Genomic DNA, 12,896 nt, shown 5'->3' with positions numbered 1-12,896 from the left:
ATAGTCTTAAGAGCGACATTTTCGAGGTCCTTGAGAGCCGACGCTGCTTTTTCGCGCCTGAGCTTTGCTGGGTTGCAGAACCGGGGGCCTTTGCGACGGAGTCCTGGACGAGTGACTGTGAGATGGTAAGTGAAGCGTTTGTGGCAGTGTTTGCGGCGCGGGTGGACGATTTGACTGGGGAAAGCCTTGGGCGCGCTCTTCTTGAAGACCTTTGGAACAGTAGCCTTCATGGGTGGACGACCTACACGGGCGGTGTTGGCTGAGGGACGAGAGTAAGGGTTCTTCAAGGAGGGGTTCAACATCCTGAATCCAGCAGGTGTTTGCGCGAAGAAGGGGATATGACGGTATGGCGTCTTAGGGAACATATTTCTTGAAGGTGGTTGGGCGTGGACAAAGTGTCTTGAGTGTTGTGTTGTGATCTTGGAACATCACGTTCGTATGGGAGTGCGACCTTTAACGGCTTCAGCTGTGGACATTCTTGTCCACAAGTCATGCTAAAGTTGTGTGGATCAATGGATTTCCTGAGGAGTTTCGGACTCCGCAACGAGGTAGTGGAGATGATAACATATTCTACTTCTCCGATAAGTAATGTGGACGACCGGTTTCGATCATCAATGGTAGTCAGAGGAAAAACTGACAAGTTACTTGTGGCCACTGTATAAGGTTCGCACCCCTTGGAAGCTCATTGGCATTTCCCTTCCTTGGTAACAGTGGGCATGCCACAGCTGGCAGTGGCCATGCCAGCTTCAGGCGTCAGCAGTCAGTCTCGCGATCAGCAACGTACCGACATATGAAAGTTATTCACGATGTGTTACTAATGGTTCAAAGGCACTTATACATGATGGGTTTGACACAACCTGCTTGCGGATTCCGGTTGAGTCTCTGAAATAGCAGAACATGTACGATTGTCATAATAACGAAGTAGAGCTGATGAAACTTCCTAATGTTATTGAATATATTTGGATGTGCGAAATGGCTATCAACCTCGAGCTCATGATGGATTGCATCAGCATCCATCAGATTCGCAAGTACTCAGATCCTTACGATATTACTTTCAATCCTTATGACATTATACCCCGATGTTCGACTCGGAGGCAAAGGGCATGAGACAACCATTAATGTTGCAGGGCATACACTTGGAGGTATTGTCACGGTGTTGAAAATCCGAGTCTTCTGTCCAACGTTTGCTGTGTTTGCACCTATTCTGTTTCTATTTCTGCGTTCCGGTGTCATGCTGAGGTTAACGTCGAGCCTTGTTTGGATTTGGAGACCCTTGTCAGCGGATGAGCTGTTATCCTCCCCAGACCTAGGCCGGCGACTCGAACTGAGAGTGCCGATAATCACTGAGACGCCAGCAGGTTTCTTCGGTGAACACATCACGCATAGGCCTGTGTTAGATCGATAATTTAACTATCGGAACTCCTTCAAGTCAGGCAAGAACATACTTGGCATCGCGCACGGCTTTTCAAACCTTCGTGTTGTTCAAGTATTCCGCGTGTGTAACACCGCCTCGCAGATCCATAATCAAGTCTCTCATACATACACTTGATCCAACCGAGGACTTACAGTTTCTACTTCGTTTCATATGACAGTGCTTATGGCTGTGAATCAAGATAGGAACGAATATTCATCCACATTATGGCTCAAGATGGTGGTGGTATATCTAGCAGAAACGCCCCTGTTACACCACCATCAAGTTCGCTACCCCCTCACTCCCATCCCTCGAATATGACCCTAGTTTCAAATAATCCCAGCTGGTGGCCGACGATTGATTCGACAGCGCGGATTGCTGTAAAGTACTTCCGTGAGTTGCAGCGACTCGGACAATCGACAGGGAGGACCACCAGGGATTCTTTCATGGTGTTAATACAAACTCACGTGGTTTGCTTCACAAGGTGAACTTGCACTTTCAATGCAGTTATCTTGTGTTGCTGAAATTCCGCACATGATAGCTTTATTGACCGTTTCTTGTTTCAACCTCGGTTGTTCGTCTTCAACGATCTCGGTGTGCTGAACTATCTCTGCATGCGACTACGGTTCACCGTTTCTATGGCACTCTTATTCCATGGAAACCCAGCTGTATTTTCGCGCTCGTACAGATGTTTGTGGGACCACGCCTCATCCATAGCGTTCGAAAATATCACGCTAATCTCGTAGCCGACTTCGATGCAGGACCCGTCATGATTCAGGAGGGCGTGCGTGTATCGATCACGACTGGTAGTGGTGTGTAGCACGTCCACGAAACACTCCAAGTAACTTAGACCTGTTAGTAGTCTGAAGTCGAAGTTTTATGTGGTACATATGCAAGTTACTTGTACCTTGAATTGTATTGGCCTACTTAGGGGAGACTGATTCTGCGCTTCGCTCTGTCAGCATGCATTCGTCACTGATAAACGACTACTTATCCAACCGCAGAACTTATCCAACCACGCATTCACTTGTAAAAAGAATAAGTATTAAGAGCACGTGAAGGTAATGTGAACTAGGCGTACGAGCGCGCAATATCAAATAATGGAGAAGAGAAGGTAAAAAAATCGAGTAATGACCTCAATCGTATAAAAAAATGGAGGGGTGAGGGTGAAAAGTTCGAGCACGATTGAATTATATCCACAAAAAAATGCTCACTATCTTCTCCCCAGTCCACTCATCGCCCACGCCATCTTTGCCTGCATGAAGCTAAACTTGAAGCCAAGCCACATCACCCAGTCCCGCGCAGTGGTAGCCGAGATTGGGAACAGCCATGATATCTTCTTATCCGGCATCCCCATAAATGAAAGCATGTTCTTAGTTAATGCAATCACTTCTAGAGCGCGTTTATGCCTCTCCTCTGCAAATTCACGCAAGATATAATCAGCGTCGACGCTGGAGGGCTGCGAAGCAGACGCGTTTATATGCTTTACGAGAGCCTCTCCAAGGAACACTGCGTCACGGATGCCGAGGTTCATCCCCTGGCCGCCGGCGGGAGAGTGGATGTGCGCCGCATGTCCAACAAGAAGGATGATGCCACCGTGTTTCGTGGTGATCTTATCAGCTCCTACTGTAGCACCCTAGAGCTCGTCTCCACCAAGCCGAGTGAAGGTCTTGTCAGCGATGGCGGAATGCGTGCGGAACCGAGTTGACCATATAACTTCCTTGATGCGTACTGGTGTGGAGTTGGGATTCACTGAAGCGTCTGATGAGAGGAATGTGGGCCCGAATCGATCGACGAGGTTCTGTAGATACTCCTTGCTCGGTGAATGCGGTATCTCTCCATCCACCAGAGGGACTCCTGCGCCAATACGGTATATTTGAGTATACAGGTACACCTCAGGGCCATCGTGGATCATAATCGAGGGTTTCCCCGACGCCCACGAAGTGTGGAGGAGGGTTTTGTCAAACGCCAGCGGTCAGGCCTAGGGAGCTGTAGATGTTGCCGTTGCCGTCCGAGTCCTCGTGATAATGCGGTCGCTTTTTTAAGTCTAATTGTTCAGAACAGGAAGAATTGTATTATTAAAGGAATGGAGCAGGCTCTTACTCCTAGTAGACTTGAGAGACCAATTCGTCCGTGCGGCTACTAAATCGAGTATGGTCCTAACCTTGTCATGGAGGAGAACAAGGGAATAGAGTGTGGGCTGAAGAGTGGCTACATAACAGTATGGAACTGTACAACATTCGAGTCAGTGGTCTGACATCAGTGAGAAATAGCAGTAGTTGTCGATGTGTGCCTCGCAGGGGATTGACAGGATGTGCAGACTGCCGATGCTGGTATGTCTCGGTGAGATGTTCCGCGATGAGGCCAGATGCTCGATGGCTTCTGAGTCCTTGACGGAAGATTGTAGAAGCTATAAATCTGACATGGGGTGACAATGATTTATCACAAAGGAAGTAAAAGACGAAGCAGACCAAAAATCAACAGTTTGATTTGTGTCTTAAATACGCGACGTAGAACACTCGGAACTTGATAAGTTGTTGCCAGTGGGATATAATTGCACGTCCAATGAGTTCCGGTGAGCCTGAGGGTCGTGCAAATCCTGGCATTCGTCTGTTACCTGATATACCATTGTATTGGCTGAATTGAAGTGATGAACCCTCTTCTGCTCCACTTTCAGTCGTTGGATGCTTCTCCTTTAATCCAGCGCGCTCGAGTTGGACCGTGAACCGAAAACAACTTCTGTCGCAGCCTGCATATGCGATGACATTAAATGGCTCGCAAGGTCTCACCCTCCGACGCGCAGTGCTTGACCTTCACACTCATGCATTTGCACATGGTTAATTGTACACTGCGCTGTCGAGAGTCCACAATCGACGCGACATTCAAGCGTTGTGGTCGCCCACGAATGATGAAAGGGACATGGCTTACTCTTCGTTACTGCTATAGAGAGATCTTGAGAAAAATAAAAGACCATGACCATTCGCAGGCGAGCGGATTGCTTTGGGATCGCTTGCCAGTGTATGTTGTAAACAGAAGATTCTGAATAAATATAAACAAACAATACTCTTCCTGAGTAGAGAATCGTCATTGGACGTCATCGTCGTCATCGCATAGTACATTTCCTTTTTCTCTCACTTAATCACATGCGTCCTCATATACATATAATACGCTCACCTCAGTCGTTGTCTTCAACCACTGAGCGTGTTCCTTCTAACAAATCCGCCGATATATATACCCCATATACCCTCATATACCCCTCACGAACCTCCATGTCGTTCAACGCCGACATTACCGAGATCTCCGGGCATGTCGCCACAACCGTAACTCCCGGCGGGCCGGTCAAACCTCTTATTGTTCGAGATCTCGAGCCAAAACTGCGTGTGCTCAGGGTAACAGATGGATTCTTCATCAAATGTAAGTATGTAATTTGATGGCGGGCTTAAGTGTTCTGACTGGCGGGCCAGTTTTGTACCCATCGAATTGGACGAGCATGGAAGAAGTGGAAGATGCGCAATCTTTGGGTATACTTTTCCCACTTGGAAAAGTATATCCAAAGATTGCGGAACCCCTCATTGGCTTTTGCAGGGTTCAGTGCCCTTTTCAGCACCCTGAAGTTTGGTACCGGCTCAACTACGACAACGAAATCCCAGCCAGCGTCTAGACGATAGGAATCACCCTCTTAATTTTCCAAATAGGATATTATTAGTGTTTACATTTATGACACTCAGCCGTAGTCCCATACGGTGACATTCACCTGGTTCATCCGCAGGTAGAAAAGTGCAGATGTTTTTTACTTGCGGATGAATCAGGTGACACGTCCGAGTCACCGTATGGAGATGAACTCGATCTTACATCATGTTTCTAATAATCTTATTCTAACAGAACATATCACAATCGCCTACAAGGTGGACTGCATTATTCAGCACCATGGGTCGGAGTAGGAACATTGACATGTATCCTAGGAGTGCCTCCTAGGATACCTATCAACGTTCCTGCTCCTGTTGTCGCCTGTTGTCACCGTCTGGAGGCCCCATTCGACTGTCCAAGTTCTCGGATGGCAATTAAGTTTTACTATCATCGGTGCAATCAATCTCCTTCTATTGAGAACCTGTTATGGTAACATTCATGTAGCCATCTATAGATTTGTTCATTGATACTAAGAACATCCGACCACTGGCAGTAGAACATGCATGAGGTCTAGACTATAGTAACAGTATCATCATGCATGAGTGCCACAGCATCAGGTGTCCGAAGAGATGCTTGGGGTTTGGCACAACTTTTGATGTCCTCAGTCTCAGCATCAGGCATACCCACTCTTCGTCTTTCCTGCTCATCCCACCATGCAGCATGCCACGACTCGGAAAGGAATTCTTGGAACACACCCACATCTCCAGAAAAAGTTGCACTTCCTCTGTCCAGTGGTTCGTGTTCTGGCTTTACACTACTCACTGTGCAGCGCTGACGATATTAAAAGAATGTAGCGGCAAGAAATGGGAACTACTCGCCATCTGAAAGAACCTCCCCGCGCCTCTGTAACATTACGCTCGACCTTTCTGAACACAGCAGCAGCGTGTGTGTTGGCCCGCTGACCCCGAATGTTCACATCCTTGAATTTATATAGGTGAGTACGAAGAAGGAGATCCTGGCGGAGGCCATTTAATACATTAAATGCTTGTGCACAGCGCGCAGTTTTCATTCAAACCAGCAAAGTCCAAGACTTGAACCTAACATCACTACTCGACCCCGCGCTGCAGCGTGTTCGTGCGATCCTGCCGCTTGAATGGAGGGCGTGACAGTGCTGGGCGTTATGAGGCAGTGGTAGGTGATTTGGCGCAGACACACAAACCCCGGAGGGAGCAGTTAGCGAAGGGAGAACATGCTACAGAGCGAGACAGCGGTCTAGAAATATCTAGACATGTTGCAATACTTGGGGTAGCGATGGAAAATGTCGTAAAGTATTTTCCGTGCATTGATAAACCAGCCATGAAACAAGCCCATATAGAGTGCGAGGGTTCCGTTCAAGTTCCGCCAGCCCTGCCAGGGCCACCGAATCTTCATGCTGGAATTAAATTTTAATGTCCGTGCACCATCGATTCTGCAGAATCCACAGGCCCTTATTCCAATGGCGGATCATATCCAAGTCAGTAATTCTTAGAGTCATACAGCGCTTATCGGATTTTTTCTGTTCTAGTTCATCAGTGACATGTCTAGTATCGTGGCAGATCTGAGATTACCAACGGGAACAGCTGGAAAGCATCCGTCATCGTTGATTGCACAGGACTCGGAGGCACGGACGGTCTAGTTTCGGTCATCCTAGACCCGTAAGTTGCACATGTCATACTAACATTCCTGAATTCTCGATCACAGCAGAGTCATGGCAGGCATCCTTCCAAGTTCCAAGCCATCGTGCAAGACATGGAAAATGTTATCGCACTGGCAAGTTCGATCATGAAAGAACACCACTTGTGGTATAGAAAGCGGTATACCCAGCCCACAACTTTTTCCAGTCTCAACCACTGGTACAGATTCAAAACTATCAGAAGATTCATACGTAGATAATCCTTGCAGACATTATGTATACTGAGGGGCTCGAGGGCGTTATGTGTCGCGACGAAGGACAAGCATCAACCATACATAACGACTTGTCTCTAATCAGTTATGATTATGCATTACCCTGCCACGAGCAGGTGAGTATTGGTTTTTTAGATTAAATCGGAGATAGGCTGACCGGGGGTAGCATTATTCTATCATCATCGTAAGCCCCATAATTAGGGTGCCATCGCAGTCTACATAGACAGTATCGCTAAAGCAAAACACGACAATATAAACATAGCGCACTATGAGGAAAATTAAGGAAGAAGACTTACTTGTCCATTGGCCAATCATCCGACTGGCCTACAACTGCGACTATGTTCTTGCCTGGTTCAATATGAGTGCAACGGCGAGATGATCTGTGCATTAGCCAGAGAAGGGAAGTAAATAAGTAGACTTCAGTATGCCTTGGCTTCGGATGAGTGGGAATGATAAACCTACCCCTCAGGTACAAGCGTGTCCTGTGGATGTTGTATATTTATAATCAGAGGTTTCTGGATCACACTGCTCGAGTAAGGAGGCCTGCTGTGAGCCCGGATTGCAAGTTTGGCGTTTGGTTGTGGTACTGGCAAGCTATGGTCAGAAAGACCATACTCAAGCCACCACTTCCCTTTCGGCCCCATATAGATGCGCAATACCCATATACGCCCTTCAGGGAATATGGTGTTCGTGTCAGCGCGAGGAACAAGCCAAAATTACAAACCACATACCCCGGGCAACAAACTCTACTGCCAATTTCTGTCTGATACGCAAGCGTTTCTGGAACATCCTGAAGACGAAACGAGCAAAGAAGTAGTTTTTGCCTACACTATCCCCTTCATGGACAAGAATATCTTCGGGTGAATGATTCACCTCGCTGGATCCATGCTGTAGCACATCAATCTCATCTCGCGGACAACCCAACATGCATCTCAAAGACTTATCCTCGGCTAATAGCATGTGGTGAGTTAAATAACGCTCCCTCAGGACATTGTGTATCATGCACTTACGATCAACATTGTCCCCCAATTTCAGCTGCATAAACAAATCGTGGTCGTTGACTATCATGCACGCAAGCCGCAAGTCGGAAGAGAAAGCAGGCGAGAATTTAGAAATGAATTTAGTAAACTCCCAAAGGGCTTCTCGCCGGTTGTTTACAATCGCCCAATACAGCGCCGTGTGATCCTTGATATTGGGTTTTTGGAGGAGATTGGAGAACTCTGGTGCTTGGAGAGCAGCAGCGCAGGAGTTGATAATTGGCCCGACAGGGGAAAGGGTAAAATCAGGAGAGACAATTTCATGGATGCGAGATAGAACTGGGGCACAACGTTTTTGCTTAGATTGTGGGAAGGAAAATAACGAACGTTTGCACTGGACGGAATCTGCTGATACAGAAGTAGAGATTGGATCGTAAGGGGGAGGTAAGTTGGAGACGCCGGACCTGCTGTCGTCGAAGGCTTTGGTGGCCATCATGAAGGAAACAGAGTAAAATAGGGGCCTGCCACAAGCGCATTAATATTCATATTCATATTTTATTTTATTTCTCACGAACCATAGAGAGAATTTCTGAAGCGCTAACTGTTAATTAGACGCGGTGTCCTAAGCCATTGGGATGCTTATAATGATTTGCAGACGGTGCACCTCAGAGGACAAGCGAGGAAGAAAGCAAACTAGTCGGATCTGTTAGTCGGAACTTCAGGGTGTGACGTTGTGGGCAGAAGAATGTCAAGTTGCGAGGGATCACTTCTTCACATTATATGGCCATGAGCTTCTTCGGAAGTTCTACTAAAGAAGTCTCAGTTCTGTTCGAACCGATCGGCACTGCTTGGAAAACACAAAAAGCGCACTTTTAATGGTAGATTACCCCCTGATAGCGTATGTACTCAGCAGTGGGCGGTATACTCCTATATATAACACTATAGATACCACTTTCTGCGATCTATACCTCAGATGGGAGTTTGACTAAGGCTACAGAATGGATTGCGAATAATATTGATACTGCAAGAAGAGATCAGCTTGGAATGCAGAATTGCCTTGGTCTCATTACTCACGGAATCGTAAAGACGTGTCCAGTTGGAGCCCAAGGAGGTATCAATGAGACGGTCGATATATTCACCCACAAGGGAATGAGTCAAGGCGGGTTGAAAGCGATCACGCAACTGAGCCGCAGTATGCTCGCCGAACGCAGCAAAACACGGCAGCTTGGAGTCTAACACAGGTCATTGAGATCAACTGATCCCACCGACTGCGGATCTCTCACCTTTTTGCATCAGTTCCACCAGAGCTGCGGATGATAGATATCAATGGCATGCACGGGACCAATCAAACATAAGGCACTGACTTATGATTCGATCGCAGTGTTTTCTCGCAGCCTCGAACCCCTCACGAAACAGACGCTTAAATTCCAAAAAAGACTCCCCATCCACACCCCCCAGCACTTCGACATATTCCGGTGGCAGCTTGAATGGTGCAGCCTCAAAACCTATGTTACCCGGAGAATTCGACAACATGAACCCGAAGTCTATGTGAATGAGGTGTCCTTCTCGGTCCAACAATATGTTCCCATTATGGCGATCCTTTATTTGCAACAGGTACGTTACGATGGAATAACCTACAAAATGGGTAGAGCATTGAATATGGGAATTGAGGTGTTGAGCATAACAGACCTGCGAGTGACTTCGCAAAGTTGCGTTGCGCTCGGACAAACTTGGCCATAGATGGATCACCGTAAGTCTTGACACGCATGTCAGCACGTCATCGCTTGCGCAAAACGATAAAACGAGGGACCAACCGACTTGAAGTGATCAAGGAGAGTAACATATCCGAAACGGCCTTCCGCCAACCGTCTTGCGTATTCAGACTTCTTGATGGAGTGTATTGACACAGCGTCTGTTATGGTCTCCACCAAGCCCGATGATGCGCCAGTGATTAAGATTTGGAAGCTGAAGAGAGTTAAGTTCATGCCACTAACGTAACTTGGTGAAGCGAACTCACTAGCGGACCCAGCATTGACAGTCCTCTTCTTGCCAAATCTGCTCAAACTGCTGTATAAGCTGAACGGCGACCTGTTCTTGGCGAAGGTCGCCGCCAGTTTTAACGATTACAGAAACACAATCCCAGTTCGCTGGCGATGGTGGGTTCAATGACTGAATACAAATTTTCATAGCAAGGCTATAACCTTACCTAGATGACCATACGGTGATCCGTGCTGTATTCGACTCTGAAAAGGCGGAAATTGCAGTCATACAATAGCAAAATTGGTCAAACCCACCTTCTTCGTCGCCCAAGATTCGCTGAATATTAAGGCGGAAGGATCGGCCTTGTTTAGCTCACGCTTGATGATGGTTTCGTCCTCAGCAGTCTTCAGGTTATCGCCCACATCACCAATGCGCATGATCCCTTCTCCTTCCCTGTGTTCTCGCATGCGCTCCATTCGCTCTTCTTCAAGCGCAATCATCTCCTTCATGATACGGTCCCTGATGGCGGCTGCCTCTGCATGCTGCACACGCATTCGGGTGGTCGCTGGTGAATCGCCAGCCCTTCCAGCGAGCGAGGGATGTAGTGGCCCGATGTTTGCCTGGTGATTCGGACCGCCTAACCAGCCAGAACCAGGGAGCCAGCTCAAAGGGCCAGACGGTGAACTTGAACTATCAAGTGTCGCCGTCGAATCAGAAGAAGGCAATGTGGTTACTGTCTCGCGAACAAGGTTTGCATTGAGCTGCGAAAGCATGACAGCTGCCGTACGCATGCGTTCGGAGTAATCGTCGAGCGAGAGTATACGACTATTGCTTTTACTAATAGGTGGTGGTGGATCGGGCAATTGGGTGGTTGAAGGTAGTGTCGAAAACCGGCCACCAGTGGATGGAAAGGCGGGTGAAGAAGACACCGACAAAATCCCTTCTGGGTTGGGTGAAGATAATGAGGAAGTTCGAGACCACGCAGCCATATCCAGCTCCTTGTTCTTTAGCACAGGTGGAAGCACAATGGACTCGGTAAGGTCTATTGGCCCGCGGAGAGACTCGCCAACCCCGTATAGTTGCTCAACGAGGTCCATCTCCTCATCATCACCGATGAGAGAACTTGTGCTGCTGGTAGCAGAAGCTACAGGGACCAACGAAGCTTCTGCCTCCTCAGCAGACTCATTTCCCAAGGCATTTTCCGAGCCAACAACAGGATCTCCAAGGGGCCTGTGTTTCGAGGAAAGAGGTGACCTGGTGAAAGCAATAAGTTCTCTCGAAGCACCTTTGCGTTCATTCTCCTTTGTTACTATACGCTTCAGCGTCTCCTTATTGCTTCTCTTTGTCGGGTCAAAGTCGAGGTCGTCGTGCAGTATCTCGATGATGAGTAAATAAGGTGCTCGCTCCGCAGAATTGAGCACAACGCTTTCACCAGGGGGAATTCGAACGATCTTGTGGTGCGGTTGAGAGGCATTCCGAGACGCAGTGTTATCGGATGAAGAGCACCACATAGGCATGCACACCTGAGATCCTATATCACGAACTGGGTAGAAACAGAGAGGAAGATGTTACCTCTGCGGGAAGCTTGTGGTTAAGAGCAGTTAATTCGGCTCTAAGGGCGCTTACTCGCGCAGGTTTGGGCACGACAAGTAGGCGGTTAGAGATATGTTCGAGCGTTATTAGGAATTGGACCTGTTATGCTTATGTAAAACCAAAGTGATGATAACAACGGAAACTGCTTACTTCTGAATGATAATAGTGACTTCTAAGGAGATGTGCCTGTGAATTCAAATCATACCGTTGAAGGAGGTTATCGCTGAAGCTCAGTGTACTCTGCCGAAAAGGATGCTGGGTAGTTGGTATCGAAGGAGATGATTGGTATGGGCTGGCAACGCGTGCTTGTTGTGAGGGATCAAGCTGATCGAGTGGATCCTCAGATAATGTTGACCGATGCATGTTTTGCAAATGGACCAGAGCGGGACTTGTCTGTGCGGCAACAATCGTCCGACGACGTTTGAGAATCGTTCGCTTCTTGGAGACTGCAGGACCATGGGGGGTACAAATATCATTAGATGAGCGTTCATGAGAACTAGCCGTACGGTCATCTTCATTTTTTCCATCTGAATCATTGTCATCATCATCCCCAGAGTCATTACGGGTGGTCTTCCCTGATCCCGAAGCAACGTCATTGTCATCGGTCTGGACGCTTTTCAGGTCTGATCCGTCCTCATCAGCACGGCCCTGCTGTAACGCAACCTCACCCATAATCTCAGTAAGCTCAGGCATGGCTGGAGTTCCAGCTAACATCAGACCAAGTCCAATGAGTGCTGGCTCGACACGGGTTTTAACCTTCCGACGTGAGAAGCGCGCCTGGAATGGCAGGTCCAAGCCAGAGTACGGACTAGAGACTGGAGTTGGAAGATCACCGAAGATGATTTCATGACATCTTTGCAACGTCCGCTGGCATACCTGAAAAGATGGAGAACTATGTGATGAGGAGAGATCTTGCAAAGAAGCTTGCATAAGCCAGAGGGTCTCCACAGGAATCAGCTGTGAGCTTGAAGCTACGGGGCTATTGCCTACGTACAATCATGGCTATATGTGTGGACCGTTGTGAGATGTCTACTACAAAGCATTCCAGTGCCCGTGATTTGGAAGGTCGTGTGACAAGCAAATGACTAGCGAAACTATTAGTATGGTTCTCCGACACGATGAACACTGGTAGATACCATATGAAACCCCATACTTCGCGTAATTCCTGCGTGTCGAGCACTTTCAACCTTCGGGTAAGGTAGTATGTGATGCCTATGTTGTCGGCATACAGCATGAGATATTGTAGAGCCACATGAACAGAGAAGAAGGACGGTGATAAAAACAGTCGTAGGAGAAGGGCATGGGACATGTCTGACAGGGCTGGTCGCCGTCTAGGACGGTGAGCAATGAGACTGATCCAAAGA

At 47.8% G+C, this 12,896-nt stretch overlaps 4 protein-coding genes across 4 annotated transcripts; 1 reads left to right on the top strand and 3 right to left on the bottom strand.

The window, feature by feature from the left end:
- Nucleotides 1-2,624: 2,624 nt before the first annotated feature.
- On the bottom strand, nucleotides 2,625-3,326 carry DFJ58DRAFT_841605 (uncharacterized protein; the record flags this gene model as incomplete). Its single annotated transcript, XM_041392725.1, has 2 exons — nucleotides 2,625-3,047; nucleotides 3,144-3,326. The coding sequence occupies 2 exons, from the start codon at nucleotides 3,324-3,326 to the stop codon at nucleotides 2,625-2,627; spliced, it is 606 nt and encodes a 201-aa protein (XP_041243796.1).
- A 2,264-nt stretch (nucleotides 3,327-5,590) lies between these two features.
- DFJ58DRAFT_789437 (uncharacterized protein) lies at nucleotides 5,591-6,394 on the top strand. The gene is made up of 4 exons (XM_041390214.1): nucleotides 5,591-5,730; nucleotides 5,777-5,888; nucleotides 5,927-6,032; nucleotides 6,092-6,394. Exons 1-3 carry the CDS (start codon nucleotides 5,637-5,639, stop codon nucleotides 6,030-6,032), a joined length of 312 nt encoding a protein of 103 aa, XP_041243795.1. The 5' UTR covers nucleotides 5,591-5,636; the 3' UTR covers nucleotides 6,092-6,394.
- A 1,046-nt stretch (nucleotides 6,395-7,440) lies between these two features.
- Nucleotides 7,441-8,837, bottom strand: DFJ58DRAFT_745898 (uncharacterized protein; the record flags this gene model as incomplete). Its single annotated transcript, XM_041387417.1, has 5 exons — nucleotides 8,830-8,837; nucleotides 8,535-8,764; nucleotides 7,993-8,480; nucleotides 7,714-7,932; nucleotides 7,441-7,652 (listed from the first exon to the last, which is right to left on the bottom strand). Exons 3-5 carry the CDS (start codon nucleotides 8,453-8,455, stop codon nucleotides 7,441-7,443), a joined length of 894 nt encoding a protein of 297 aa, XP_041243794.1. The 5' UTR covers nucleotides 8,456-8,480; nucleotides 8,535-8,764; nucleotides 8,830-8,837.
- On the bottom strand, nucleotides 8,808-12,894 carry DFJ58DRAFT_789431 (kinase-like protein). The gene is made up of 13 exons (XM_041390213.1): nucleotides 12,669-12,894; nucleotides 12,527-12,617; nucleotides 11,683-12,474; nucleotides 11,512-11,631; nucleotides 10,254-11,462; nucleotides 10,166-10,202; nucleotides 9,977-10,106; nucleotides 9,774-9,924; nucleotides 9,649-9,715; nucleotides 9,324-9,593; nucleotides 9,243-9,266; nucleotides 9,034-9,191; nucleotides 8,808-8,980 (listed from the first exon to the last, which is right to left on the bottom strand). Exons 1-13 carry the CDS (start codon nucleotides 12,839-12,841, stop codon nucleotides 8,951-8,953), a joined length of 3,252 nt encoding a protein of 1,083 aa, XP_041243793.1. The 5' UTR covers nucleotides 12,842-12,894; the 3' UTR covers nucleotides 8,808-8,950.
- Nucleotides 12,895-12,896: the final 2 nt, after the last annotated feature.

The sequence above is a fragment of the Suillus subalutaceus genome (assembly GCF_016647625.1).
Source record: "Suillus subalutaceus strain FC151 chromosome Unknown DFJ58scaffold_55, whole genome shotgun sequence".
NCBI classification, from domain to species: domain Eukaryota; kingdom Fungi; phylum Basidiomycota; class Agaricomycetes; order Boletales; family Suillaceae; genus Suillus; species Suillus subalutaceus.
The sequence above is the reverse complement of the archived record's forward strand: the minus strand, read 5'-3'. Positions and strand labels throughout refer to the sequence as shown.

Bases quoted from the DNA above. Each gene is read 5' to 3' on its own strand.
- DFJ58DRAFT_789437 (XM_041390214.1), top strand. From the start codon at position 5,637: ATGAGTGCCACAGCATCAGGTGTCCGAAGAGATGCTTGGGGTTTGGCA. The intron at 5,731-5,776 runs GTCTTTCCTGCT...CGACTCGGAAAG, and splicing joins ATCAGGCATACCCACTCTTC to GAATTCTTGGAACACACCCA. The intron at 5,889-5,926 runs GTAGCGGCAAGA...GCCATCTGAAAG, and splicing joins GCTGACGATATTAAAAGAAT to AACCTCCCCGCGCCTCTGTA.
- DFJ58DRAFT_789431 (XM_041390213.1), bottom strand. From the start codon at position 12,841: ATGTCCCATGCCCTTCTCCTACGACTGTTTTTATCACCGTCCTTCTTC. The intron at 12,475-12,526 runs GTACGTAGGCAA...ATTCCTGTGGAG, and splicing joins CCACACATATAGCCATGATT to ACCCTCTGGCTTATGCAAGC. The intron at 9,925-9,976 runs GTGAGTTCGCTT...AACTCTCTTCAG, and splicing joins TGTCAATGCTGGGTCCGCTA to CTTCCAAATCTTAATCACTG.